At 41.9% G+C, this 25732-nt stretch overlaps 1 protein-coding gene across 12 annotated transcripts; it reads left to right on the top strand.

Annotated features, from left to right (window-relative positions):
- Positions 1-2058: 2058 nt before the first annotated feature.
- On the top strand, positions 2059-24298 carry RNF14 (ring finger protein 14). Of its 12 annotated transcripts, XM_033180826.1 has the most exons (10): positions 2142-2269; positions 3807-3980; positions 6772-6941; positions 7749-7846; positions 8363-8514; positions 11868-12395; positions 13993-14221; positions 18162-18334; positions 19590-19720; positions 22841-24298. In XM_033180826.1, the coding sequence occupies exons 6-10, from the start codon at positions 11940-11942 to the stop codon at positions 22896-22898; spliced, it is 1047 nt and encodes a 348-aa protein (XP_033036717.1). In that variant the 5' UTR covers positions 2142-2269; positions 3807-3980; positions 6772-6941; positions 7749-7846; positions 8363-8514; positions 11868-11939; the 3' UTR covers positions 22899-24298. The 12 variants fall into 12 exon arrangements, with proteins under 12 accessions (XP_033036711.1, XP_033036717.1, XP_033036720.1 ...); XM_033180820.1 differs by lacking the exon at positions 7749-7846 and having other exon boundaries at positions 2059-2269; XM_033180829.1 differs by lacking the exon at positions 8363-8514.
- The last annotated feature ends 1434 nt before the right edge of the window (positions 24299-25732 follow it).

Genomic DNA, 25732 nt, shown 5'->3' with positions numbered 1-25732 from the left:
ATACTGCTACTATGAATATTTGTCTACAAGTTTTTGTGCAAACTTATGTTTTCAAGAGTGAAATTGCTGAGTCTTATTGTAACTATGCTTAACTTTTTGAGAACCTGAAAAACTGTTTTCCAAAATGGCTGCACCATTTTATGGTCCCATCAGCAGTATATGAAGGTTCCAATTTCTCCACATCTTCACCAATACTTGCTATTATCTGTCTTTTTAAAATAGCCATCCTAGTGGGTGTAAAGTTGTTTCTCATAGTGGTTTTCATTTGCATTTTCCTGATGACTAATGATGTTGACCATCTTCTTATGTGCTTACTGATTATTTGCATATCTTCTCTGGAGAATAATCTATTCAGATCCTTTGCCTATTTGAAAAATTGTCTTTTTGTTATTGAGTTGCAGGAGTTATTTATATATTTTGGATAAGTAGACCTTTGTCAGATACATAAGATTTGCAAATATTTTATTCTATTATGTGGGTTGTCTTTTCATTTTCTTGATAGTGTCCTTTTGTTACAGGAAAGGGGTCCCAATCCAGACCCCAAGAGAGGGTTCTTGGATCTCACACAAGAAAGAATTCAGGGCGAGTCTGTAAAGTGAAAGCAAGTTTATGAAGAAAGTAAAGGAATGAAAGAACGGCTACCCCATAGACAGAGCAGCGCCAAGGGCTGCTGGTTGCCCATTTTTATGGTTATTTCTTCATGATATGCTAAACAAGTGGTGGATTATTCATGCCTCCCCTTTTTAGACCATATAGGGTAACTTACTGCCATTGCCATGGCATTCATAAACTGTCATGGCGCTGGTGGGAGTGTAGCAGTGAGGACAACCAGAGTTCACTCTTGTGGCCATCTTGGTTTTGGTGGGTTTTAGCCCGCTTCTTTACTGCAAGCTGTTTTATCAGTAAGATCTTTATAACCTGTATCTTGTGCCAATCTCCTATCTCATCCTGTGACTTGGAATGCCTAACTGTCTGGGAATGTAGCCCAGTAGGTTGCTCAGCCTTATTTTACCCAGTCCCTACTCAAGATGAAGTTGCTCTGGTTCAAACGCCTCTGACATTTTGAAGTACAAAAGTTTTTAGCTTTGGTGAATCCAATTTATGTGTTTTTTTCCTTTGTTGCTTGTGCCTTTGGTTTCATATCTAAGAAACTATTACCTAATTCAAGTTCACAAAGATTTACTCCTACATTTTCTTCTAAGGGTTTTTTGTTTTTTTTTTTTGAGAGGGAGTCTCGCTCTGTCGCCCAGGCTGGAGTGCAGTGGCGTAATCTCGGTTCACTGCAAGCTCCGCCTCCCGGGTTCATGCCGTTCTCCTGCTTCAGCCTCCGATAGCTGGGACTACAGGCACCCGCCACCACGCCCTGCTAATTTTTTGTATTTTTGGTAGAGACGGGGTTTCACCATGTTGATCAGGCTGGTCTCCATCTCCTGACCTCGTGATCCGCCCTCCTCGGCCTCCCAAAGTGCTGGGATTACAGGCGTGAGCCACTGCGCCCGGCCTTCTAAAGGTTTTATAGTTTTAGTTCTTACATTTAGGTCGTTGATCCATATTTAGTTAATTTTTGCATATGGTGTGAGGTAGGAAGCATATAATTTTAATTCCTGCTTAGCCTGACGATAATCATGTGACCCTTCGTTAAGTTCTTGCACCTAAGTCTCAATTTCCTTATTTGTAAAGTGAGAATAACAAATGGTAGCTAAATCATAAGGTTACAGTGAAGATAGACAGAAAATTTACGTAGAGCATTTATCACAGTGCTTGAAGCATCCTAACTGCTCAATAAATGCGGTCCCTGTTCCAGTTATAACATGAGCGATGAATGCGTGCTTCTGCAGTGGAGTTCCAGAAAGACGGGCAGCATTTCTGAGAAGGTAAACGGGAGGAAGCAGGCTTGCTTAGTCCACTTAGAGAAGCAGGTCTGGGATTGTTATGAGAGTCTCTGCCCTAGGTAGACCACTACCTCATGATCACCTCTAGGGATTGGTAAAAATTGGAATTCTCGGGCCCCATCAGAACTACTGAAAAGAGCCTCCTGTGAGCACTGGGCTCGCAGTGGTGGGAGTGACGGTGGTCGCGCCGGCAGCGCCGCCTTGGGCCTGCGGGAGGCGCCCGAGAGACAGGGGCAACCACGGCGGCTGCGCAGAGTCTTCTCTACGCCGGCTGCCCCACCAGCGGGATCCGCCTGGCTCAGCTGACAGCTCCCAAGAACGGAAGAGGCGGTGCGCCGGTTGAGCAGGGAGTTTCTAGGCCTGGTCGGCTGGCGGCGGTTTGTGGGCCCTGGGCAAGGGCGGAGGGCGGAACTTTGGAGCTTGGCACTGCCGGATGGCCGGAAGGTACGGTGGGGACAGCCCTCTGGGCGCGCGAGGCAGAAAAGGGGACCGGGCCGGGACTGTATAGTGGGCCTCAGTCGCTCAAACCCGGGACTGGGCGTCCGCAGCCCAGCTGGCCGGCACTCCCTTCCGGACGCTCCTGAGGAGGAAGAGGAAGGTGTAGGCCCTGCTCCTTTGGGAGGCCCCAGTCTGGCCAGCAGCTCACACGCCCGCGTAGCGCCCTCTGATCCCAGCGCTGGGGCGGATAGCTAGCCTTGGACTTGCCCCTGTTTTGGGGTAGTTGCCCAAACGACTCCGCACGCCGGGTGGCGAGCTGAACCCAGACCAGGACACCCGAAGACCAAATGGGTAGAATGAGAAGGAAATGGGGGTTAGCAACCAGAATTGAGTACTGGATTCCGAGTGACAGCTTCACAAGCTGAAATCTAGTAGGGTAGGTCATGAGGAACTGTTGAAACACTGCTTGGAGTAGAAGTTGTTAGCCCTGGCTGCATATCGGAATCACCTGAAGAACTTGGACAACTACTGAGGCCTGAATTAATTGTTCTGGGTGTGGCCTGGGTATTGAGATTTTATAAAACAGCTCCTCAGAAGATTCTAATGTGCAGTCAGATGGACAACACTAACCTAAAACCATAAACTGCATAAATGAATCTCTCATCCCTTTTGCAAATGTTTTAACAGGAAGAAACAAAAAGCTTAATTAGCACCATATATTCCCACCTAGTAAAATTGTTTAAGATTAAATAAGACAATGTGAAAGGACCTAATACTGTACATAGTAGGTGCTCAATAAATGTAAATTGATTCTGAATCTCATTCTTATTTGGGAGTTACACATCCAAGAATCTGGTTTTTAATTATGGTTTTGTATATGGTATTTTTGCATATAATTTTAGGGTGTTGATAGGATTCTCCATAACCCATCTGAGACCATACTCCCTTTTCCCCTCACCCCAGTGAAGAAGCCTAGCTCTAAAGCATTTAGAATAAAACTTAAAAGTTTCTGTTTGTGTATTCTTGTTTTGTTTAAGTATTTTTCTGTTTTCAAAATTAACCATGAGTGCCACTGGTGGTATTAATTCATGAACAAGAGAGGAAAAACTGGAGGGGGATGGCAAATGAAGGAATACAAAAAGCAGAAGAGGAAAGAAAAAAACAAAAAAAACAAACTGAAGAGGCTGTTTGTTATGGGGCATGGTGTCCTGTCCTCTCATATGACCTTGGTGTTCCTCCTTACCTCCTCCCATGGCTGAGGGCACACAGATAAAAAGTCCTCAGTCATTGCTGGGCACATGCAAATACTCCTTTAACCGCATGGCTCAGTCAGTCTGCCCTAGGAGAGTAACATGCACCTGTAGATTAGGATTGGCTGTATGTTAGGATATGTTTGACTTAAGTGGTGATCATGGAAATTCAGAATTTTAATTTGGAGAGGGTCCTAACACCATCTTTTGTATTTCTTTTCTGCAGATGGCCGGATTTTCATAGTATATGTAGTATGAGTTCCACATCTTGGCCTCTTATCCAGCTTCAGCGGTCTCAGCTCCACCAGTTAGAGAGTAAATGGGATTTGCATGAACTCCACTCTGAGCTGAAATACACACTGTGGTGTTAATATCCTTTTCTTCTGATTGTTATTAACAGGTACTAACTGACCTCAAGTAGAACATGTAATTGTGTCTTTTAGGGAGGCAACTTGAGCAGAGCCATGAACTAACGTCTCCTAGAAAAAAAGTGTTTGGCCAGGCGTGGTGGCTCACGCCTGTAATCCCAGCACTTTGGGAGACCGAGGCGGGCGGATCACGAGGTCAGGAGATCGAGACCATCCTGGCTAACACGGTGAAACCCCGTCTCTACTAAAAATACAAAAAATTAGCCGGGTGTGGTGGTGGGCGCCTGTAGTCCCAGCTACTCGGGAGGCTGAGGCAGGAGAATGGCGTGAACCCGGGAGGCAGAGCTTGCAGTGAGCCGAGACTGCGCCACTGCACTCCAGCCTGGGCAACAAAGCGAGACTCTGTCTCAAAAAAAAAAAAAAAAAACAGAAAAAGTGTTTTTTGAAATGAAATCATTTTAAATTTCACAGTATGACCTTTTAGAATGTAAAAAAAATCCTAACTGTTTAATTATGTACATTTTAATTAAAAATACTTCAGTTGTGAGAGAGGATATTTGCAAATGCAATTGTTGTTCAGTATTTTAATTGACAGAATGGTAGTTTTGTTTTACTAAAATGATTTTTGTAAATTCTCATTGCTTATTTTTTCCACATTTAAATTATCTGAAATTGCTGTATCTTTCAGTTGACGCTATTCTAAAAAACATTGATTCATACTTTATTTTTTGAGACAAGGTCTTGCTCTGTCACCCAGGCTGGAGTGCAGTGGTGCAGACATGGCTCAGCATCCAAGGCTCAAGCGATCCTCCTGCCACAGTCTCCTAAGTAGCTGGGACTACAAGCACACACCACCATACCTGGCTAATTTTTTATAGAGACAGAATCTTGTATGTTGCCAGGGCTGATCTCAAACTGCTGGCCTCAAGCGATCCTCCTGCCTTGGCCTCCCAAAGTGCTGGGATTATAGGCATGAGCCTCCACACCCAGCCAGTTCATACTTTAATAATAACTAATTTCTTTCTTTCTTTCCTTCTTTCTTTCCTCCCTCCCTCCCTCCCTCCCTCCCTCCTTCCTCCCTTCCTCCCTTCCTCCCTTCCTCCCTTCCTCCCTTCCTCCCTCCCTTCCTTCCTTTTGTCTGTCTCTGTCACTCAGGCTGGAATGCAGTGGCACAGTCTCAGCTCACTGCAACCTCCGCCTGCTGGTTTCTAGTGATTCTCAGTTCTTGTGCCTCAGCCACTAAGTGGTTGGGATTACATGCGTGCACCACCACGCCCAGCTAATTTTTGTATTTTTAGTAGAGATGGAGTTTTGCCGTGTTGGCCAGGCTAGTCTTGAACCCCTGGCCTCAAGTGATCTGCCTGCCTTGGTCTCCCAAAGTGCTGGGATTAAAGGCTTGAGCCACTGTGCCTGGGCCTTGTAGCTAAAGTCTTTTTTTTTTTTTTTTTTTTTTTTTTTTTGAGACGGAGTCTTGCTCTGTCACCCAGGCTGGAGTGCAGTGGCCGGATCTCAGCTCACTGCAAGCTCCGCCTCCCAGGTTTACGCCATTCTCCTGCCTCAGCCTCCCGAGTAGCTGGGACTACAGGCGCCCGCCACCTCGCCCGGCTAGTTTTTTGTATTTTTAGTAGAGACGGGGTTTCACGGTGTTAGCCAGATGGTCTCGATCTCCTGACCTCGTGATCCACCCATCTCGGCCTCCCAAAGTGCTGGGATTACAGGCTTGAGCCACTGCGCCCGGCCCTGCTAAATTCTTAGTATTACCTAAAATAATGGTAAATCGTTCTTAAAATTATTATCTTTTAAATATTCTTAAGTCATAATGGTAAATCTTAAAATTGATGACTGCTTGGATTTGACAAAATCTGTTATTTCAAAAATTTAATATTGTTTTGCTCTAATTTTCTTGTATAGTATCTATGCCTGTAACATCCTCAAGCACAGTTTTCCCAACTGGGAGCAATTTTTCCTCCAACCCCCATCCTGCCCCAGGACTTTTGGTGCTACTTAAGAGATTTTTGGCCGGGCGCGGTGGCTCAAGCCTGTAATCCCAGCACTTTGGGAGGCCGAGACGGGCGGATCACAAGGTCAGGAGATCGAGACCACCCTGGCTAATACGGTGAAACCCCATCTCTACTAAAGAATACAAAAAACTGGCCGGGCGCGGTGGCTCAAGCCTGTAATCCCAGCACTTTGGGAGGCCGAGACGGGCGGATCACGAGGTCAGGAGATCGAGACCATCCTGGCTAACACCGTGAAACCCCGTCTCTACTAAAAATACAAAAACTAGCCGGGCGACGTGGCGGGCGCCTGTAGTCCCAGCTACTCGGGAGGCTGAGGCAGGAGAATGGCGTAAACCCGGGAGGCGGAGCTTGCAGTGAGCTGAGATCTGGCCACTGCACTCCAGCCTGGGCGACAGAGCGAGACTCCGCCTCAAAAAAAAATACAAAAACTAGCCGGGCGACGTGGCGGGCGCCTGTAGTCCCAGCTACTCGGGAGGCTGAGGCAGGAGAATGGCGTGAACCCGGGAGGCGGAGCTTGCAGTGAGCTGAGATCCGGCCACCGCACTCCAGCCTGGGCGACAGAGCCAGACTCCGTCTCCAAAAAAAAAAAAAAAAAGAGATTTTTGTTTGTTTGTTTGTTTGAGACAGGCTTTGTCACCCAGGCTGGAGTACCGTGGTGCTATCATGGCTCACTGCAGCCTCCACCTCCCAGGGGTGATTTGCCTGCCTTGGCCTACCAAAGTGTTGGGATTACAGGCCTGAGCCACTGTACCTGGCCACCCTCTGTGCATTTTCTGTTCTTAACCGATTTTAATGTTTTCAGGTCCTCAGAAAATTAAATGTCGTCAGAAGACCGAGAAGCTCAGGAGGATGAATTGCTGGCCCTGGCAAGTATTTACGATGGAGATGAATTTAGAAAAGCAGAGTCTGTCCAAGGTGGAGAAACCAGGATCTATTTGGATTTGCCACAGAATTTCAAGATATTTGTGAGCGGTTAGTTAATAATATTTTCTTAAACAGATTTTTCTAAATATTATTCTTTATTTCTTAGTGTACCTTAGTGTACCTTAAACTATTTGTCATTTCGTGTTTATAGGCATTAGTGATAGGTGGTAGTATTACAGATTTAATGCATGTTTCTGTTTTTGTTTTTTTTTTTGTTTTGTTTTTTTTTTTTTTTTGAGACGGAGTCTCGCTCTGTTGCCCAAACTGGAGTGCAGTGGCCGGATCTCAGCTCACTGCAAGCGGGATCTCAGCTCACTGCAAGCTCCGCCTTTCAGGTTCATACCATTCTCCTGTCTCAGCCTCCCGAGTAGCTGGGACTACAGGCGCCCGCCACCTCGCCCGGCTAGTTTTTTGTATTTTTTAGTAGAGACGGGGTTTCACTGGGTTACCCAGGATGGTCTCGATCTCCTGACCTTGTGATCCACCCGTCTCGGCCTCCCAAAGTGCTGGGATTACAGGCTTGAGCCACTGCACCCAGCATGTTTCTGTTTTAAATGAAAATTGCAATGAGGGGCAAGCAGTTTTCAATTTGATTCTACCTTTTTGATCACTGAAGAGGGATATTATCCTGCATATTTCATATATCCTCGTCTGCTGACTAGCAGTTTATCAGCCATGAGTCATTGGCTATTACATAGTGATAATCAAAGAGAAAATTAATGTATGTGAAAACACTTAGACATTTTAGACATTTTCAAGTACAGTGGTGGTTGCTAATACTATTTGGTTTCCAGAATCATTTCAACTACTATAAACATATGACACATGCTGTTACTCTGTGACCTTTTGCTTCAGAAAAAACAAACCTGCTGGTTTTGATAAGGACATTTACAGAAGACCTTGATGCACACTTTCTCAAAATGTTTCTACTATAAAGGGATTGAGTAAGGAACGTAAGTGTGGTAATTTAAATGCAACTTTGGTTATGAGAGTGTTGTATGCTATATCATATCCTCAAACCTGAGATCATTGTGTTGGCACAAATTTTCCCAACTGATTCATGGGTAGTTGGGACATGCTGGTCTAAGTAGGTCATGCTGTTTAATGGAAATGAACATCTTTTCTCTAGATCGTGTCTTTAATCATCTACTGTAAACCAAACCACAACAAATCAAACATTGTGTGTTCCTTGGTCATTAGTGTTAGGAATTGTACCCAGAAGTGTATACAAGAGTAAGTTGTAGTATTTTCATTATACATTTCATGGTGCTGAGTAGATTTTTCAAGGGCTTACAAGATTTTTTTTAAGGTGGTGGCTACCAAGTTAAAATTAGGAAATAGAAAGTGCTTTGGGGGAGGGTTTTTATTCCCTCAACTAAAGCATTAAGTCTTTCTTGAGCGCTGCTCAACAGTAATGGACACTCAAGTGTTGACCAACTGATCCTTTCTAATCTTTGTTTTTGGTTCAGGCAATTCAAATGAGTGTCTCCAGAATAGTGGCTTTGAATACACCATTTGCTTTCTGCCTCCACTTGTGCTGAACTTTGAACTGCCACCAGATTATCCATCCTCTTCCCCACCTTCATTCACACTTAGTGGCAAATGGCTGTCACCAACTCAGGTTAGACTTGAAACTTAATTTTTCCTATCCATTTTTAGAAACTTAAAAATCATCTTGAATTGAAGACTATCTTAATGATCTTGAATTCAGTGCATGAAAAACAAATGGCTTTGGTTTTGTAATTTTTTTCCCTTGCCTTGGTGAATCCTGATGTTAAGAAATTGAAAATGTTTGGTGTTTTAAAAAGGAATGGCAGTAATTGAAACAATCATGAATTGTAGTAGGAGTAATTTTTAAGCAAGTATATTATTTCTTTTCTTGTTTTGCTATTTTCCCATTTAATCTGTATTATAATGGAGACTATGAGGTCTTCCTCATTTTCCTTAGATATTGATACTACTTTTTTCTTAGTTTCTTATCCATTCCTTAAATGAAAGATTCCATTGTAATTAGGACTAAAAATTGAGCTAATGTAGTTATAATAAGCAAATTTTCTGAGTAAATACAATAACTGATTTTCTTTGTAAAATCTGTATTAATAACAAATAACAGTCAACTGGTATCACATAGACATAAATGCATACAAGTAGAAATGTGTATAGTTCCTGTAGATATCTCAGTAAGGCTTGAGGCCTTATGTTAAGAGCCTCATTTCCTCTGGGTTATATATACTTTTCTAGTAACAACCTCAACTCTTGATTGAGAAATAAATATGACTTGAAGCTAAATATAAATAATATAAAGCATTCTGGGATAGATAATGAATCAGTAGCAGCTGCTTTTCTAGAAGTCATAATGAAGATTGATAGACTGATGTGTATTAAGACAAAAGCTCAGCCTCTGCAACATGGCGAAACCCAATTTCTACAAAAAATACAAAAATTAGCCAAGTGTGGTGGTGCATCCCTGTAGTCCCAGCTACTTGGGAGGCTGAGGTGGGAGGCTCACTTGAGCCTGGGTGGCAAAGATTGCAGTGAGTTGAGATTGACCCACTGCACTCCAGCCTGGGTGACAGAGAGAGACCCTGTCTCAGAAAAGAGAAAAGAAAAAAGACAAAAGCTGTCAGAATTGCTGACCTCAAGCAGTAGCTCATTCGTTTTTATCTTTGCATCATGCAGTTTTCATTCCCCCATGCACCAATCTAATCTTTTAATTGAGAGTACTTTTGCAAACTTGAGCTTATGGCTTAAAAGCAAAATTAAACCTTAAAAAGGATAATACAGGTAGAATAAAAAGGCATATTACTTTACATTCTAATATCTGTGCCAGAGGCAACAGTTGCAAGACAGTTGATTTGTTCAGGAATATCAAGACTGTTTGGCATTTAGGCCACTGATAGTTGGCTGAATTATTTGGATCTTCCTAGTCCTATTTCAGCAGAGAGCTTTTCATACTTTACATCCATGCATGTGTGTGCATGCACACACACACACGCACAAAACAGGGACAGATTAACTGGATGTGTGGTTGCGGTTTCAGATTCCAGCTAACCAGTATCTACTTAATGCTGGATTTGCGGGTGGGGGGTGTGTGCTGGGGAAGAGAGTTGTTCTATGTGTTACAGCTAAAATTACAGAATTCTTTATCAAATAAATGTTTATGCATATAATTAACATTTTAATTGGTTTCTTATATTCCTTCTTTATTCAGTTCTTGTTTGTTGCTGTACCCTGATTCCTTGGCATTATGACTCTCACCTGTTAATAGTGAATTTGACACATAGAGCTGTCATTCCCTGAATTGGGGTGGATAGACAGAAGTGGTTTTAGTTTTCTAAAACCTTGTTCCTTATTCCTTCCCCAATATACTTACACAGTCTTGTGCTCTTTTCCCTTAATTCCCATCCCCCTTCCATTTACATGCATTCCAGCTGCCTTTCTCTCTCTCTCTCTCTCTCTTTTTTTTTTTTTTTTTTTTTTCTGAGATGGAGTCTTGCTCTGTCACCCAGGCTGGAGCACAGGGGTGCAATCTCAGCTCACTGCAACCTCTGCCTAGTGGGTTCAAGTGGTTGTCCTGCCTCAGCCTCCCAAATAGCTGGGAATACAGGCGCCCACCACCACACCCTGCTAATTTTTTGTATTTTTTAGTAGAGACAGGGTTTCACCACGTTGGCTAAGCTGGTTATGAACCCCTGACCTCAGGTGATCCACCTGCCTTGGCCTCCCAGAGTTCTGGGATTACAGGCATGAGCCACCATGCCCGGCCCCAGCTGCCTCTCTTGAGAAGGGACTGGAGAAGAAAAGAAGTTGGAGAATGGCTTCTTCATAAGACTTGGTAGCTCACACAGCACTCAGAGCTTCCCTTTTAGTATTTATCACATTTTATGGATTTTAGCAGATTTCTCAAAAGCATGGTTGATTTATAAGGATATTTATGCAAATGTGAAAAATTATTAGTTGTTCAATCTTAACTCATCAATAAGTATTGAAGGTAGTACCTGTGCAGAGTTTAGTCAGTGGCACTACACAAAGCATAAGAAACAGAAAATCTAGTCCCTTTTCATTTGTCATTTAAATTTACAAAATTTGTTTGCCATCTGGAAAGCCTATTTTTGGATGTTTACCTAAAAAAGAAAAACTGCTTATAATTCGTGTGCTCTAGTTACAAATATTTTATATTTCTAATGGAAAATCCTCTTACATTTGCCTTTCAAATTGAACAGACCACTTTTAAAGAGGAAAATTCCAAATAATTTAACTTTGGTTGCTTAGCTTAGGAAGTGTAAGCTTTCTCTATGGCTGCCAAACCTTGCTGAGGGCTTGTGATTAGGACTAAGGTCAATGTCAGTCAACTTCCCTCCATTAACCAGGATCTGATATAAGCCCTGATTGCTTAGTTAAAAGCAGCTTGTAAATCTGAAAAAGGACTCTGAGGTTGAATTCTGTGAGTGATTGTTTCAGATGAGTTGACTTTTTGATAAAACTGAAAGAATTAATTTTAAAACTTGAGTAGTATTTTTAAATTATTCTTTTTCCAACCATTATTCTAGGATACCAACAGGGCTAGGACTCCTAAAGGAAGAAAAATAGTTTATTTTTAGAACTAGATCTCTTTCTCCTACATGAGATATATGGCAGTACTAAAAGATTAAAGAACAGAAAAAAGTCTTCCATTTCAGTGGCTAAAATTTACAGCTATTTCTCTACCTTATGGAGTCTTGCTATTTCTCTTGTTCTCGTGGTACTTCTTGCTTCTGACTTTGTGTTCTACTTTGGCTCACGTTGCTGAATAGTTTAAGAAGTGCTCCAGTAAGAATGTTTATACTGTTTTGTAGCACAGTGTATCACAGCAGTAAAAAATAGTGTTAGAATAAGGGCCTAACTTGCAAGTGGAAAAGATTTCTCGGGAAACCAGGAGTTGGGAGCAGCAGCATTTTTCCAAACTCACCAACATCTTCATGTGTTTTCTCCTAGCTATCTGCTCTATGCAAGCACTTAGACAACCTATGGGAAGAACACCGTGGCAGTGTGGTCCTGTTTGCGTGGATGCAATTTCTTAAGGAAGAGACCCTAGCATACTTGAATATTGTCTCTCCTTTTGAACTCAAGATTGGTTCTCAGAAAAAAGTGCAGAGAAGGACAGCTCAAGCCTCTCCCAACACAGAGCTAGATTTTGGAGGAGCTGCTGGATCTGATGTAGACCAAGAGGAAATTGTGGATGAGAGAGCTGTGCAGGATGTGGAATCATTGTCAAATCTGATCCAGGAAATCTTGGACTTTGATCAAGCTCAGCAGATAAAATGCTTTAATAGTAAATTGTTCCTGTGCAATATCTGTTTCTGTGAGAAGCTGGGTAGTGAATGCATGTACTTCTTGGAGTGCAGGCATGTGTACTGCAAAGCCTGTCTGAAGGACTACTTTGAAATCCAGATCAGAGATGGCCAGGTTCAATGCCTCAACTGTCCAGAACCAAAGTGCCCTTCGGTGGCCACTCCTGGTCAGGTAACTGTTTACCCTGCTGATGGTTGCCTCCTAATTCTCTTCCATAAATGGAGATAGCATCTCAAGAACTTCCTTGATAGGGCTCATGGGGCAGTCTGAGGCCTTGGAGCCAGCCCACAAGTTGTTTTGCTGTATCCATTAAGAATGCTATGGTCTTAAAAAAAAAAAAAAAAAAAAAAAAAGAATGCTGTGGTCTTAGTCTACTGCTTAAGCAAATGGAATGCTTCCTTTGGCCTTGCAATGGGCAAGGATGAGTGTTAGTTATTAAGTAATTGTGATAATTTACTTTGTATATCTGCTAGGATTCCATAAACCTTGGGGAATCACTAGCTTATCCTTGTGTGAGGTTGGGATCTGAAGGGCACATCTCTTGGAATGATTAACCAACTTTTATAGACTTCAGCATAAGTACAGCCTACTTAGGTTTTGTTGTTGTTGTTTTGTTTGAGACGGAGTCTTGCTGTGTCACCCAAGCAGGAGTGCAGGGGCACGATCTCAGCTCACGGCAGCCTCTGCCTCCCGGGTTCAAGTGATTTCCTGCCTCAGCCTCCCAAGTAGCTGGAATGGTTAATTTTTTTTTTTTGTATTTTTAGTAGAGACAGGGTTTCACCATGTTAGGCAGGCTGGTCTTGAACTCCTGACCTCAAGTGATCCTCCCACTTCGGTCTCCCAAAGTGTTGGGATTACAGGTGTGAGCCACTGCGCCCAGCCAGTTTTTTGTTTTCTTATTAAAGCATAATTTTACTTAAACTACACATTTAAAGCATACAAGGCTAGCATGGTAGCTTATACCTATAATCCCAGCACTTTGGGAGGCCAAGATAGGAAGATCACTTGAGGCTAGGGGCTTAAAATCAGCCCGTGCAAAATAGCATGACTCCATGTCTGAAAAAAAAAAAAAAAAAAAATCAGTCAGGCATGATAGCAAGTGCCTGTTGTCCTAGCTACTAGGGAAGCTGAGGCGGAGAATCACTTGAGCCCAGGAGTTCAAGGCTGCAGTGAGCTGTGATTGCACCACTGCACTCCAGTCTGGACGACAGAGTAAGACCCTATCTCTAAAGAAATAAAACTAAAATATAAAATGAACTGTACACTTTGCTTAGTTTTAACAAATATGTCGCCGGGCGCGGTGGCTCAAGCCTGTAATCCCAGCACTTTGGGAGGCCGAGACGGGCGGATCACGAGGTCAGGAGATCGAGACCATCCTGGCTAATACGGTGAAACCCTGTCTCTACTTAAAAATACAAAAAACTAGCCGGGCGACGAGGCGGGCGGCTGTAGTCCCAGCTACTCGGGAGGCTGAGGCAGGAGAATGGCATAAACCCGGGAGGCAGAGCTTGCAGTGAGCTGAGATCCGGCCACTGCACTCCAGCCTGGGTGGCAGAGCAAGACTCCGTCTCAAAAAAAAAAAAAAAAAACAAATATGTAGACCCCTATAATTGCCATCTGAGTCAAAATATACTTGGTTTGATTTTAAAGTGAAAGAGAGATTTTAATTTATGTGCCCATCTGGTTTACACTAGCATCCTAAGAACCTCCTCAGTTCAGAACTGGTTGTGGAATCATCAAACCTATGGTGTTTTGTATTTCCCTCCAGGTCAAAGAGCTAGTGGAAGCAGAGTTATTTGCCCGTTATGACCGCCTTCTCCTCCAGTCCACCTTGGACCTGATGGCAGATGTGGTGTACTGCCCCCGGCCGTGCTGCCAGCTGCCTGTGATGCAGGAGCCTGGCTGCACCATGGGTATCTGCTCCAGCTGCAATTTTGCCTTCTGTACTTTGTGCAGGTTGACCTACCATGGGGTCTCTCCATGTAAGGTGACTGCAGGTATGTTTTAACTGTGAACCCAAATCCTCTATCCCTAATCTCTCCCTCTCATTTTACTTTCCTACCAGTGCTTTATGACTTCATTCTTCAATTTAGAAGTATTCCTTTAGAAGATATTTCTGTGTCAGTGACTATCCCAGGCCCTGGGGCTGTAGTAGTGACCAAAAGAGACAAAATCTCTGCCCTCATGGAACTTACATTCTGCTAGGGGAGACAGGAAAACAAAATAAGGATATTAGGTGATGGTAAGTGCTGAAGAGGCAGAAGAAATAAAGCAAGGACAGGATATGAAATGTTCTGAAGGGGAGGGGACTTGGGATTTTAGTTAGGGAAACCAGGGGAGGCCTCACTGGCAAAATGGTTTAAGTAAAGACTTGAAGGAGGTAGGAAAAACCATGCAGATACCAGGGAGGAACATTCCAGGAGAAGAAATGGCATGGCAAATTCCATCTATGAACATGGAATAATGTAGATCCTGGATGGCAAATGCAGGGCATCGAAGCTGCCATTCTTGTCTCCATGGCACATGTGTTTGCCCATTTATCAAATGCTTTCTCCTTGAGCCCAGAGAGGCCTCAGAACCTTCCTCAACATGGCACTTCGGACAACTACCCTCTGATAAAGTAGACACAGGAGTGAAATATGTTTGCCATTTCCAGTCTAGATAAGGAATCATAAATCAGGCCCTTAATGTCGATTTAACTGGACTTTGGTGGCTTAGTCTCTCTCAGACTAACAGTGGTAATGATAACAGCTACTTCACAAAATTGCAGCCCAAGCAGACAACATAGTTTCACCGGGTTATTCTAAGGATGAAGGGAACTAATATTGTGCTATTCAAAATTGTTATATTTGTTATACTGGTCTATAATGAGATACAGAAATTGAGAGGGTTAGAAACTTTTATAGTGATTTCACATAATTTTATGTCAGTCAAATCTAATAAAAATTTAGACTTGTTTTCATTTTTCTAATAATTGATTGTTAGCTGACTGGTGGTGCACACCTGTAGTTGTAGCTATTCAGAAGGCTACAGCAGGAGAATCTTTTGAGCCTCGGTTAAGACTAGCTTGGGCAACATAGTGAGACTCTGCCTTTAAAAAAATTAAATCAAGCAAACCTGATTATATCTTATAAAAGTGTTGATCCTTGACATATTAGAGAAAAAAACTGGGCCTTTACCATAAATAGTTTGAGAAACAGTGGGCTAATCCATGTAAAATGCAGAGTGGGGTTGGGCATAGTGGCTCACCTCTGTAATCTTAGCACTTTGGGAGGCCAAGGTGGGTGGATTGCTTGAGTCCAGGAGTTTGACACCATGGCAAAACCCCATGTCTACAAAAAAATACAAAAACTAACAGGGTGTGGTGGTGCACACCTGTAGTCTCAGCCACTCAGGTTGCTGAGGCTGGAGGATCGCTTGACCCCGGGAGGTAGAGGCTGCAGTGAGCCAGATTGCACCACTGCACTCCAGCCTAGCGGACAGAATGGGACCCTGTCTCAAAAAAAAAAAAAAAGGAAAAAGAAAAATGGTAATTATTAATGCTATTATTATTGTAGTTATTACTTGCTAATGTTAGCAGACTGTCATTATTTCCAAGAAAGTATCCTGAGAGGAAAGAGTGAGTAGATAATTTCTCAGGCAGCATCTTGTAGAAGGTAAGGCCAAATGGGATGGAGAAGTTAGCAAAGTATAATATAAGCCTTTACTTTAGACTTCTGTAACCTTTTCATTAAAACTCGACGGTACATTTCAGGTGTTTCACAGCATTCAGGAATTTAGTAAAATTAGGAATCTCAGCCGGGTGCGGTGGCTCAACCCTGTAATCCCAGCACTTTGGGAGGCCGAGACGGGCGGATCACGAGGTCAGGAGATCAAGACCATCCTGGCTAACACGGTGAAACCCCGTCTCTACTAAAAAATACAAAAAACTAGCCGGGCGCAGTGGCGGGCGCCTGTAGTCCCAGCTACTCGGGAGGCTGAGGCAGGAGAATGGCATGAACCTGGGAGGCGGAGCTTTCAGTGAGCTGAGATCCGGCCACTGCACTCCAGCCTGGGTGACAGAGCAAGACTCCGTCTCAAAAAAAAAAAAAAAAAATTAGGAATCTCTCCTTTCTTTGTATATATATATTATATAAAAGATGAAATATCAACAATTGGCCGGGCACGGTGGCTCAAGCCTGTAATCCCAGCACTTTGGGAGGCCGAGACGGGCGGATCACGAGGTCAGGAGATCGAGACCATCCTGGCTAACAGGGTGAAACCCCGTCTCTACTAAAAAATGCAAAAAACTAGCCGGGCGAGGTGGTGGACGCCTGTAGTCCCAGCTACTCGGGAGGCTGAGGCAGGAGAATGGCGGGAACCCGGAAGGTGGAGCTTGCAGTGAGCTTAGTTCCGGCCACTGCACTCCAGCCTGGGCGACAGAGCAAGACTCTGCCTCAAAAAAAAAAAAAAAAAAAAAGAAATACCAACAATTTTATTATTTTGAGAAGACTAAAGCAGTATAACCTTTGTCCTTAAGATGCCTAGGAACACAAAAATGCATTGAATTATTAGAGGGATGAGATTTATATTACTTCACTGCTACATTGAAGTAGAGGTGATGGAGCTGTGGGAATGCACTACACAGGAAGAATTCACAGGTGAAAGCAAAGAGTGGAGATACGATATAGGATTCTATATCAGAAGATGTCTTTTGCTTTAAAAGGGAGATAGGCTTCCAAATAATGTGAGGAAAGTAAACTGATAGAATAAACAGAACATTGTTGGGAAAACTCGTTAATTGTGTTGAAAAATTAAGTGATAGAATTGTGAACAAAAGCTTCTTGTCTGCAAGTAAAGCCTTTGGGATTGGTTACCTGTTCCATTTCAGTTAAATGATAGAGCAGTAGAAGCCAGACTGAAGAGTATCCAGGGAAAACTTTTCAGCACCTATAGCAAAGCATAGTACAGGGTGAGACTTGAGTGGTAAGTTTTATTCACTGAATTTTTTTTTTTAAACACAGAATTGAAGAGGTAGTCTTTGCTCTTAAGCCAAAGGTGCCTTTGTATTTGGTAGGCCTCTTCATTATCAAACGGTGAATGGTGCCAACTTAGTGGAAAAATCAATGTCTGTTTCAACCTTTGTGTCTTCTAGATAAGTCAGTCTTTAACTGCATACTTCTAGTTGCATAAACATACCAACATTAAGAAATCAAAACAGGCCGGGCGCGGTGGCTCAAGCCTGTAATCCCAGCACTTTGGGAGGCCGAGACGGGTGGATCACGAGGTCAGGAGATCGAGACCATCCTGGCTAACACGGTGAAACCCCGTCTCTACTAAAAAATACAAAAAACTAGCCGGGCGAGGTGGTGGGCGCCTGTAGTCCCAGCTGCTCGGGAGGCTGAGGCAGGAGAATGGCGTGAACCCGGGAGGCGGAGCTTGCAGTGAGCCGAGATCCGGCCACAGCACTCCAGCCTGGGCGACAGAGCGAGACTCCGTCTCAAAAAAAAAAAAAAAAAAAAAAGAAATCAAAACAAAGGAAAAAAATAACCTATCTTATTCTACCACTTTTAGCAGATACATCTTTTCTAGTTGGGGGTTCCTTTCCATTCATTATCATTTGTGCATGTATAATTTTTACTGGGTTGTAACATAAATATACCTTTTTTCTGGATTCTGTGACGAGTGTTTTAAGTGGGTTGTAGCGAACCTAATTATGTTTTTAATACTTGAATATTATGTCATTAAATGGCTCTTCCAAACATAATTATTTCCTTAGAAATTTAATTTTTTTGCCACTGTTATATGCATCTCCATGCATATGACTTTGGATTATTTCCTTATGATAAAGTTCTAGGAATAACATTATTGAATAGTCAAAGATTATAGCCATTTTTAATGATTTTTAGTCAGCATTACAAAGTTATATAAAAGTTAATTTTCCATTTCACTTTCTAGAGAAATTAATGGACTTACGAAATGAATACCTACAAGCAGATGAGGCTAATAAAAGACTTTTGGATCAAAGGTATGGTAAGAGAGTGATTCAGAAGGCACTGGAAGAGATGGAAAGCAAGGAGTGGCTAGAGAAGAACTCAAAGAGCTGCCCATGTTGTGGAACTCCCATAGAGGTAAATGATTTGGGACAGACTTGGAGGCCATCAGACTTGCAAGCATGCTATGATTACCTTAAGAAGCCTTATTAGTCAATTTTATGACTTACAAAACACATGCTGGTATTATTACACCTTCCTTACTTGGAAGATGGAAATTTCACTACTAAATCTTGTTATCGACCTTAAATGTTTGTAGACTTCCCTTTTCAGAGTCTTTTCTTTGTGTCTTTCTTACAGTGACCATTGTTCTCACATTGTATCCATCTCAAAATTGAATGGGTTGTAAGGAGGGCATACTAGAGCTATGGTCACTTCTTACCTCATCTATGTGATTAAAAAAAATCAAATCTGACCTCTCAGAACTATTTATCCTGGAGTGCTACACACCTGTTTAAGATACTCAGGAATTAATGAGTCAAAATAATTATACAAATCTATTGCTTCTTGACAAATATCTTAATATGTTTTAAAATCAAAGTACATCTTTGCATTTGATTCTATTGTTCTAATCTATTATGTCTGAACTGAACATAGTGGTGATGCTCCAGTTAAGGAAACTGGCACTATATATAATCACTTTTTTTTTTTTTGATACTGAGTCTCTCTCTGTTGCCCAGGCTGGAGTGTGGTAGTGCAATCTAGGCTAACTGCAATCTCCGCCTCCCAGGTTCAAGGAATTTTCATGCCTCGGCCTCCTGAGTAGCTGGGATTACAGGCGCCAACCACCACACCTGGCTAATGTTTGTATTTTTAGTAGAGACGGGGTTTTACCATGTTGGCCAGGCTGGTCTCCAACTCCTGACCTCAAATGACCCACCCACCTTGGCCTTCCAAAGTGCTGGGATTACAGGCATGAGCCACCACACCTGGCCATGTAATCACTTTTGACATACCTTAGCCCTATGACAGAGTAGAGGACTTGGTACCAAATATTTACTTGCATTTATGTAAAAATTAAAAACCCACACGTTATATCCAAGCATTTTAATATTAATCTACATGTTCCAGTTATATGTGTGTGATTTTTATCTACTGCTTATCAGAAGAGATTGTGCCAAGTAACTAGTTGTAGTAACACTAGCTGTTTTCTGTGTTTTACTTAGAGTGCAAAATAGAATTACATAGTCATCAGTGTGTTACATTGATATCTCAACCCTGCATAAGAAAAAGGGGAAGACCAGGACAATGTTGTACTGAATCATTTTGGCATGTGCATGTCCCTTCTGCTTTTACAGCCTTGATATTTTTCTCTTTCTATCCTTCCCACCAGAAATTAGATGGATGTAACAAGATGACATGTACTGGTTGTAAGCAATATTTCTGTTGGATTTGCATGGGTTCTCTCTCTAGAGCAAACCCTTACAAACATTTCAATGACCGTGCTTCACCATGTTTTCAACGGTATGTATACACAGAATTCCTTAGGCTCTCCAGCAGTTTTTGGTACTTGATTTGCAGACCACAAATCCAGTGTTTTATTTAAGTACTTGGACTTATTTAGAGAATTCTCTTACATGTTTTCCCCCATAAAGGAATTTTTATATTATTTTCTCAAAAATGATCTTTATAATGAGAATATACACTATCTGGAAGTTTTTATAGTGAAAGTTTTCAAACATACAGAAAATTTGAAAGGATAGGACTATGAATAGTAGGATATTTTCCACCCAAATTAACAATTGATAGTACTTTGCCATATTTGTTCCCTTACCATTTTTGCTGAACTACATGAAGTTGGAGTTACGATAATGCTTCAACTCTAAATATTTCCACATTTCTCCTAAGATAAGGAAATGCTTCTACATCATGACAGTACTTTAAAAAAATTTAATGATAGTGGCATACTGTTATCTAGTAAACAAACATATTTGAAACTTCCTAATTATTTCTGAAAATATATTTTAAAGCTATTTCATTGAACCAGAATCTAAACAAGTTCAGTCACTGTATTTGGTTCTATCTCTTTAGTCTCTTAATGCAGAAAAGCTTTGGCCCACCTTTTTTGTGTGTGTGTTCTGTGAACATTCTTTTTTTTTTTTATGAGACGGAGTCTCGCTCTGTCACCCAGGCTGGAGTGCAGTGGCGCAATCTTGGCTCACTGCAGGCTCCGCCACCCAGGTTCATGCCATTCTCCTGCCTCAGCCTCCCGAGTAGCTGGGACTACAGGCGCCCGCCACCACGCCTGGCTAAGTTTTTTGTATTTTTAGTAGAGATGGGGTTTCACTGTGTTAGGATGATCTCGATCTCCTGACCTTGTGATCCGCCCGTCTCGGCCTCCCAAAGTGCTGGGATTATAAGCATGAGCCACCGCACCCTGCTGAACATTCACTTTTTGAAGAGTCCAGGCCAGTTGTCTTATATAACGTCTTACCTTCCAGAGTTTTGTTTGTCCATGGTGTCCTTTAGCTTGTTTCTCTATCTTATTTGCTATAAACTGGAAATTAGGTCTAGACAGAAGTTTGATTAGATTTAGAATAATATTTTTTATGCTGATACTTCATGAGGAGTGATGTGTATTCCGTATTGGATCACATCAAGAGGTCCATGATGTCCCTCATTAGTGTGGTGCTCAGTTCTACAGTTTGCTTTATTGTAAAGGCAAGGTTTCCATTTTGTTATTAGGAAGTAATCTGTGGGGTGATTCCTTGGCACAATGTGAATATCCTGTTCTCCAAGAGCTCTCCACTTTCAGCATCAGTTGATGATCTTTGTTAAGAGGTGTCTGTTAAGTAAACACATTGGTATTGTGAAACTATAAGAGAAATTGAAGAAACAAGCCCTGCCGTGAACTGTTGGAAATCTAGTGTTGGAAATTGCATAAATTGTAGATAAGGAAAGGAAGACAAATTGACAGCTACAAAACATTCTATAAATGGAGGGTGCAAGGACTGTGAAGATAGAATGGAGTGATGAGCATGTAATAGTAATAATAGTGTCTTGAAAGAGTTCAGTTTAAATTGCCTGACTTCCCCAGTCTTAGCTTATTCCATGTATTGTATACGCTGAGTATCAGTTTTGTGATACCCATCCCCCATTATTGTTTATCCTTGGTCCTGGAGAGTTTGTCTGGATTCTAAAAGGACTGTTTTGTTTGTTTGTTTTAATTTGGAAAGGAGAGCTTTATTTCTCATAAAGAGTTGAAGCCGGCAAGGTGGCCGTTCCGACAGGTTGGGAAGCATAGCCTTCAGCCAGAAGCTGAAAACAGACACTTTAAGGGTGGGAAGAGGAAGACAGGGATTTATGTTCTACAAGACAGCCAGATACACATATTCAGTAAGCTATAGGAGGAGGCATGAATATTTATGAAAGGAAAAATATGCTGCATGTGCAGTTGAGCTTCATTACCCTTCAGGGACCCATGTTCAAAAAATGGTGGCATTAGCACGATCTCTGGGAGAGGTCTCTGATATCAAAAGGTGAAGCAGAGAACACGAAAACCTCAGTACACATCCTCCATAGACTGGCTAGAACCACTCCATGGTCAGTGGTCCATTGACAGGAAGAAATGCTGGTCGGTTTTTGTGCCAAAACTGCAGAAGGGAGGGGCAGCGTTAGGCGGTTGGTTGATATCAGCAGTGGAGCAAGTCTTCCCAGAGGGTTGGTTTGAACCCTTAGGGAAAGAAAGCCTAATGGTGGTCAATGAGGGAGGGGGGTATGACCAGGTGTGTCTGGCCTCCCATCCCGTCATGGCTGGGAACTGTTTTCGAGGTTTCTTTGGGGTTCCCTTGGCCAGGAGAGGGTCTGTTCAGTTGGTTGTGGGCTTAGGGTATCATTTTTATTTCTCATTTTCCCCCTTTTGACTGAGATTTGCCAGAGGCACCACTGATGGTCAAAGTTATTTTGTCCCATATCATTGCTGGAGTGTGGTGGCTAACCTGCCTCGCCTCCATCTAGGCCCTCAGTGGGACCCCTATGGCCAAGGAACTTAAGGCCATAAGACAGCCAATTACATCTTCTAGGCCACATGGGAATGGAGCTGGACAGGCACTCATCCACCTTAAACGGGCTGTTCTTTTATTTTTTATTTTCTATTTTTTTGAGATGGAGTCTCACTTTGTTGCCCAGGCTGGAGTGCAGTGGTGCAATCTCGGCTCACTGCAAGCTCCGCCTCCCAAGTTCGCGCCATTCTCCTGCCTCAGCCTCCCATGTAGCTGGGACTACAGGCACCCACCACCACACCTGGCTAATTTTTTGTATTTTTAGTAGAGACGGGGTTTCACCATGTTAGCCAGGATGGTCTCGATCTCCTGACCTCGTGATCCGCCCGTCTCAGCCTCCCAAAGTGCTGCGATTACAGGCATGAGCCACCGCGCCCGGCCCAAACGGGCCGTTCTTAACCAACTTTAGGGTAGATTGTTCAAAGGGACCCATATTTCAGCCCTCCTCAGTGGAATGATTAAAGGAGAAGAAAAGATATACAAAAATGTTATCATAAGAGTACAGAAAATATTTTTCAGCGGAGAGGCAATTTGCATTGTTTCATTCAAGTGTATAGAAATGTACCTTTTTTAATGCTTCCAGGCTGTTTTATGCTGTGGATGTTGACAACGATATTTGGGAAGATGAGGTTGAAGACTAGTTAACTACTGCTCAAGATATGGAAGTGGATTGTTTTTCCCTAATCTTTCGTCAAGTACACAAAGTAACTTTGCGGGATATTTAGGGTACTACTCATTCACTCTTCCTGTGTAGAAGATATGGAAGAACAAGGTTTATATTTTCATGTGGTACTACTGAGGAAGGTGCATTCATACATTTTTAAATGTAAGTTGAGAAAAGTAAGCCAAAGGTTCAGAAAATGAAACTATAGAATATTAAATATTACAATGTGCCCAAAGCTCTGAATAGTAAAAAATTAAATATTTATTTTCTTCCCCAAGTTTTAGGTAAGGAGAAGAGGGGTCAAGAGTTAAACTTAAAGACCCTTTGTCTTTGAGAAGCATCCCTCTAAGACATTCTGTTGGAGCTCCCTCAGTACTACTATTCCTTACAACTGGAGTGGGTAGAAGCCTTACGAAAATTATACTGAGAACGTGATCTCACTTACTCCATGTTAATCCCATTCCTACCAACCTAAATTTCTGCCAACTGAGTTCTCTTTGGAGGAAGCCCTTTACTCTGTAACTGATTGGATGGTCCAGTGTCATTTTGATCTGCTTTTCAGAATGGAAATTTATAATAATTTAAATATATGTTTTAATACCACAAACACTGTGGGGCACTTGATATTTATTAGTGATGTATATGATCCACTGGTTTCAGGCCAAATCTAGAATTTAGTGATACTGGCTCAGAAGAATTTAAGTTCTATTCAACTTTCCTAGGAGTTAGAACCTAGATTCAAAATGACTTGTCATTGCTACTTTTGTTCCACATTCTCTCTCTTTACCTTTGCCCTACCTTCTGTTTGTAAGGATGATTTTAGTATTAATTCCAGGAACACATGTTTTTATTTCCTCTGCTGGAATAGGAGAAAGCTTAATATATTCCCAAGCTGAATGTTCTTGAATTATCTGCATTTACCACTGTATATGCATATAGTGACAGTATAACCTGTCTATACCACGGTAGTTCCAGTCCTAACTTTCTGAATTATTTTTAAAGATCTTCTCTAACAAGCTATGGGAATTTGGCTTCATATTCTTTTTTTTGCAACAGCAGTGTTCTGGGTGATAATTTTGAATTGATACCTGTTCTTTTTTTTGGGTTTTGTTGGCTTTTTGAAAATTGTCTTTTCTTATCATTGGTGGGTGGCTTGGTAGCAAAATAACAGTTTTTTGGAAAAGAGGACAGAAAAATTGAACTGCAGCTTGAGAACGTATTCTTTTTTTCCTACTTTGTCATTGAAAATTGAGGAATCACTTTTAACTGTTTTAGGTATATGTGTCCAGAGTGAGCAAGGACTATGTTTTTGGATTGTCAAAGAGGATGCTTAATCTTAAAATAAAAATAAATTTAAAAATCATCTTATAATCAGAACAGAGTTGCTGCTATTTGTTCTGTCACCAAGACAACTAATCACATTTTAAAACTGTTGGGCATATAACATATTCTTGAAGTAAGAAGAAAAAGGTCACAGAATAGCATCTCTTTTACCTGGGCTTGTGACTGAGCTTAGGTTTTAGGGCCCATATTTTGTTTAAACCAGATAGTTTCATGGTCTTACATTCAGGACATTTTGTGTAAAAATTGAGGTTAATTTAAAGAATAAATTAAAGATAAGAAATGGAAATTAAAATGATTTGTTCTATAATATATACCTGAGAAGAGTGATTTCTGTGATCAAAGAGGAGCTCAATTCAGATTTATTTAGAAAGAACTACTCAGAAGCTCTATAGTTCATGAGCTACTTGATATTTTCTAGAGATCATTTTATGTTAAGCTGTTGTACATTGTTGATGATGTCATGGAAGCAGGAAAGAAGCCTTTATAATAGAGTTTTATGAAAGAAATGGGAGCCTTTATTTCCCATTTATGATATTAAAAACAACACAGGTATTTGGTGTTTAGTCTTAAAAATTTGTTTGGTCACCTTAGTGATTCTTTCTTAGGTGCAAAGTCTTCATCACTCAATTTTAACAAAGAAAATAGGGCTTATAAAGTTATACTTTCGAAGCATGAGTTATGAGCTAATTTTAAGATGGTATAGTTTTTTTTTTTTTTTTGAGACGGAGTCTCGCTCTGTCGCCCAGGCTGGAGTGTAGTGGCTGGATCTCAGCTCACTGCAAACTCTGCCTCCCGGGTTTACGCCATTCTCCTGCCTCAGCCTCCCGAGTAGCTGGGACTACAAGCGCCCGCCACCTCGCCCGGCTAGTTTTTTATATTTTTTAGTAGAGACGGGGTTTCACCGGGTTAGCCAGGATGGTCTCCATCTCCTGACCTTGTGATCCGCCCGTCTCGGCCTCCCAAAGTGCTGGGATTACAGGCTTGAGCCACCGCGCCCGGCCTGATGGTATAGTTTTGATAGAGTACTTTTGTCTCAGTAAAATGAAAGATTTGGGTAACTCCCCAAATGCCCTGTAAAACAAATGGGTTTATGGAAGGTTGCAGTGTCAGCAAAATATATGATAAAGAGTTTTGTACCTGCCTTAATTTCATGAAAGCCTTTTTTACGAGTAGGTTGAGATTTGCCATAAATTAGTATGAAGCTCATGGGTCTTTTTTTGAGACAAGGTCTCACTCTGTCACCCAGGCTGGAGTGCAGTGATGCGATCATAGCTCACTGCAGCCTTGATCTCCTGGTCTCAAGCAATCCTCCCACCTCAGCCTCCTGAGTAGCTGGGACTACAGGCACATACTACCATACCCAGCTAATTTTTTTTTTGTAGTAGAAATGTGGTCTTGCTATATAGCCCAGGCTGTGAACTCCTAAGCTCAAGTGATCCTCCTGCCTCAGCCTTCCAAAGTGTTGGG

Source organism: Trachypithecus francoisi, unplaced genomic scaffold (assembly GCF_009764315.1).
Source record: "Trachypithecus francoisi isolate TF-2019V2 unplaced genomic scaffold, Tfra_2.0 Lachesis_group2, whole genome shotgun sequence".
In the NCBI taxonomy this organism is placed as follows: domain Eukaryota; kingdom Metazoa; phylum Chordata; class Mammalia; order Primates; family Cercopithecidae; genus Trachypithecus; species Trachypithecus francoisi.
Note: the sequence above shows the minus strand (reverse complement) of the source record. Positions and strands in the feature narration are given on the sequence as shown.

Coding starts and splice junctions, on each gene's coding strand:
- RNF14 (XM_033180820.1), top strand. CDS start 6,788: ATGTCGTCAGAAGACCGAGAAGCTCAGGAGGATGAATTGCTGGCCCTG. Junction 8,515..11,867: donor AATGGCTGTCACCAACTCAG/GTTAGACTTGAA, acceptor GTTTTCTCCTAG/CTATCTGCTCTATGCAAGCA. Junction 12,396..13,992: donor CGGTGGCCACTCCTGGTCAG/GTAACTGTTTAC, acceptor ATTTCCCTCCAG/GTCAAAGAGCTAGTGGAAGC.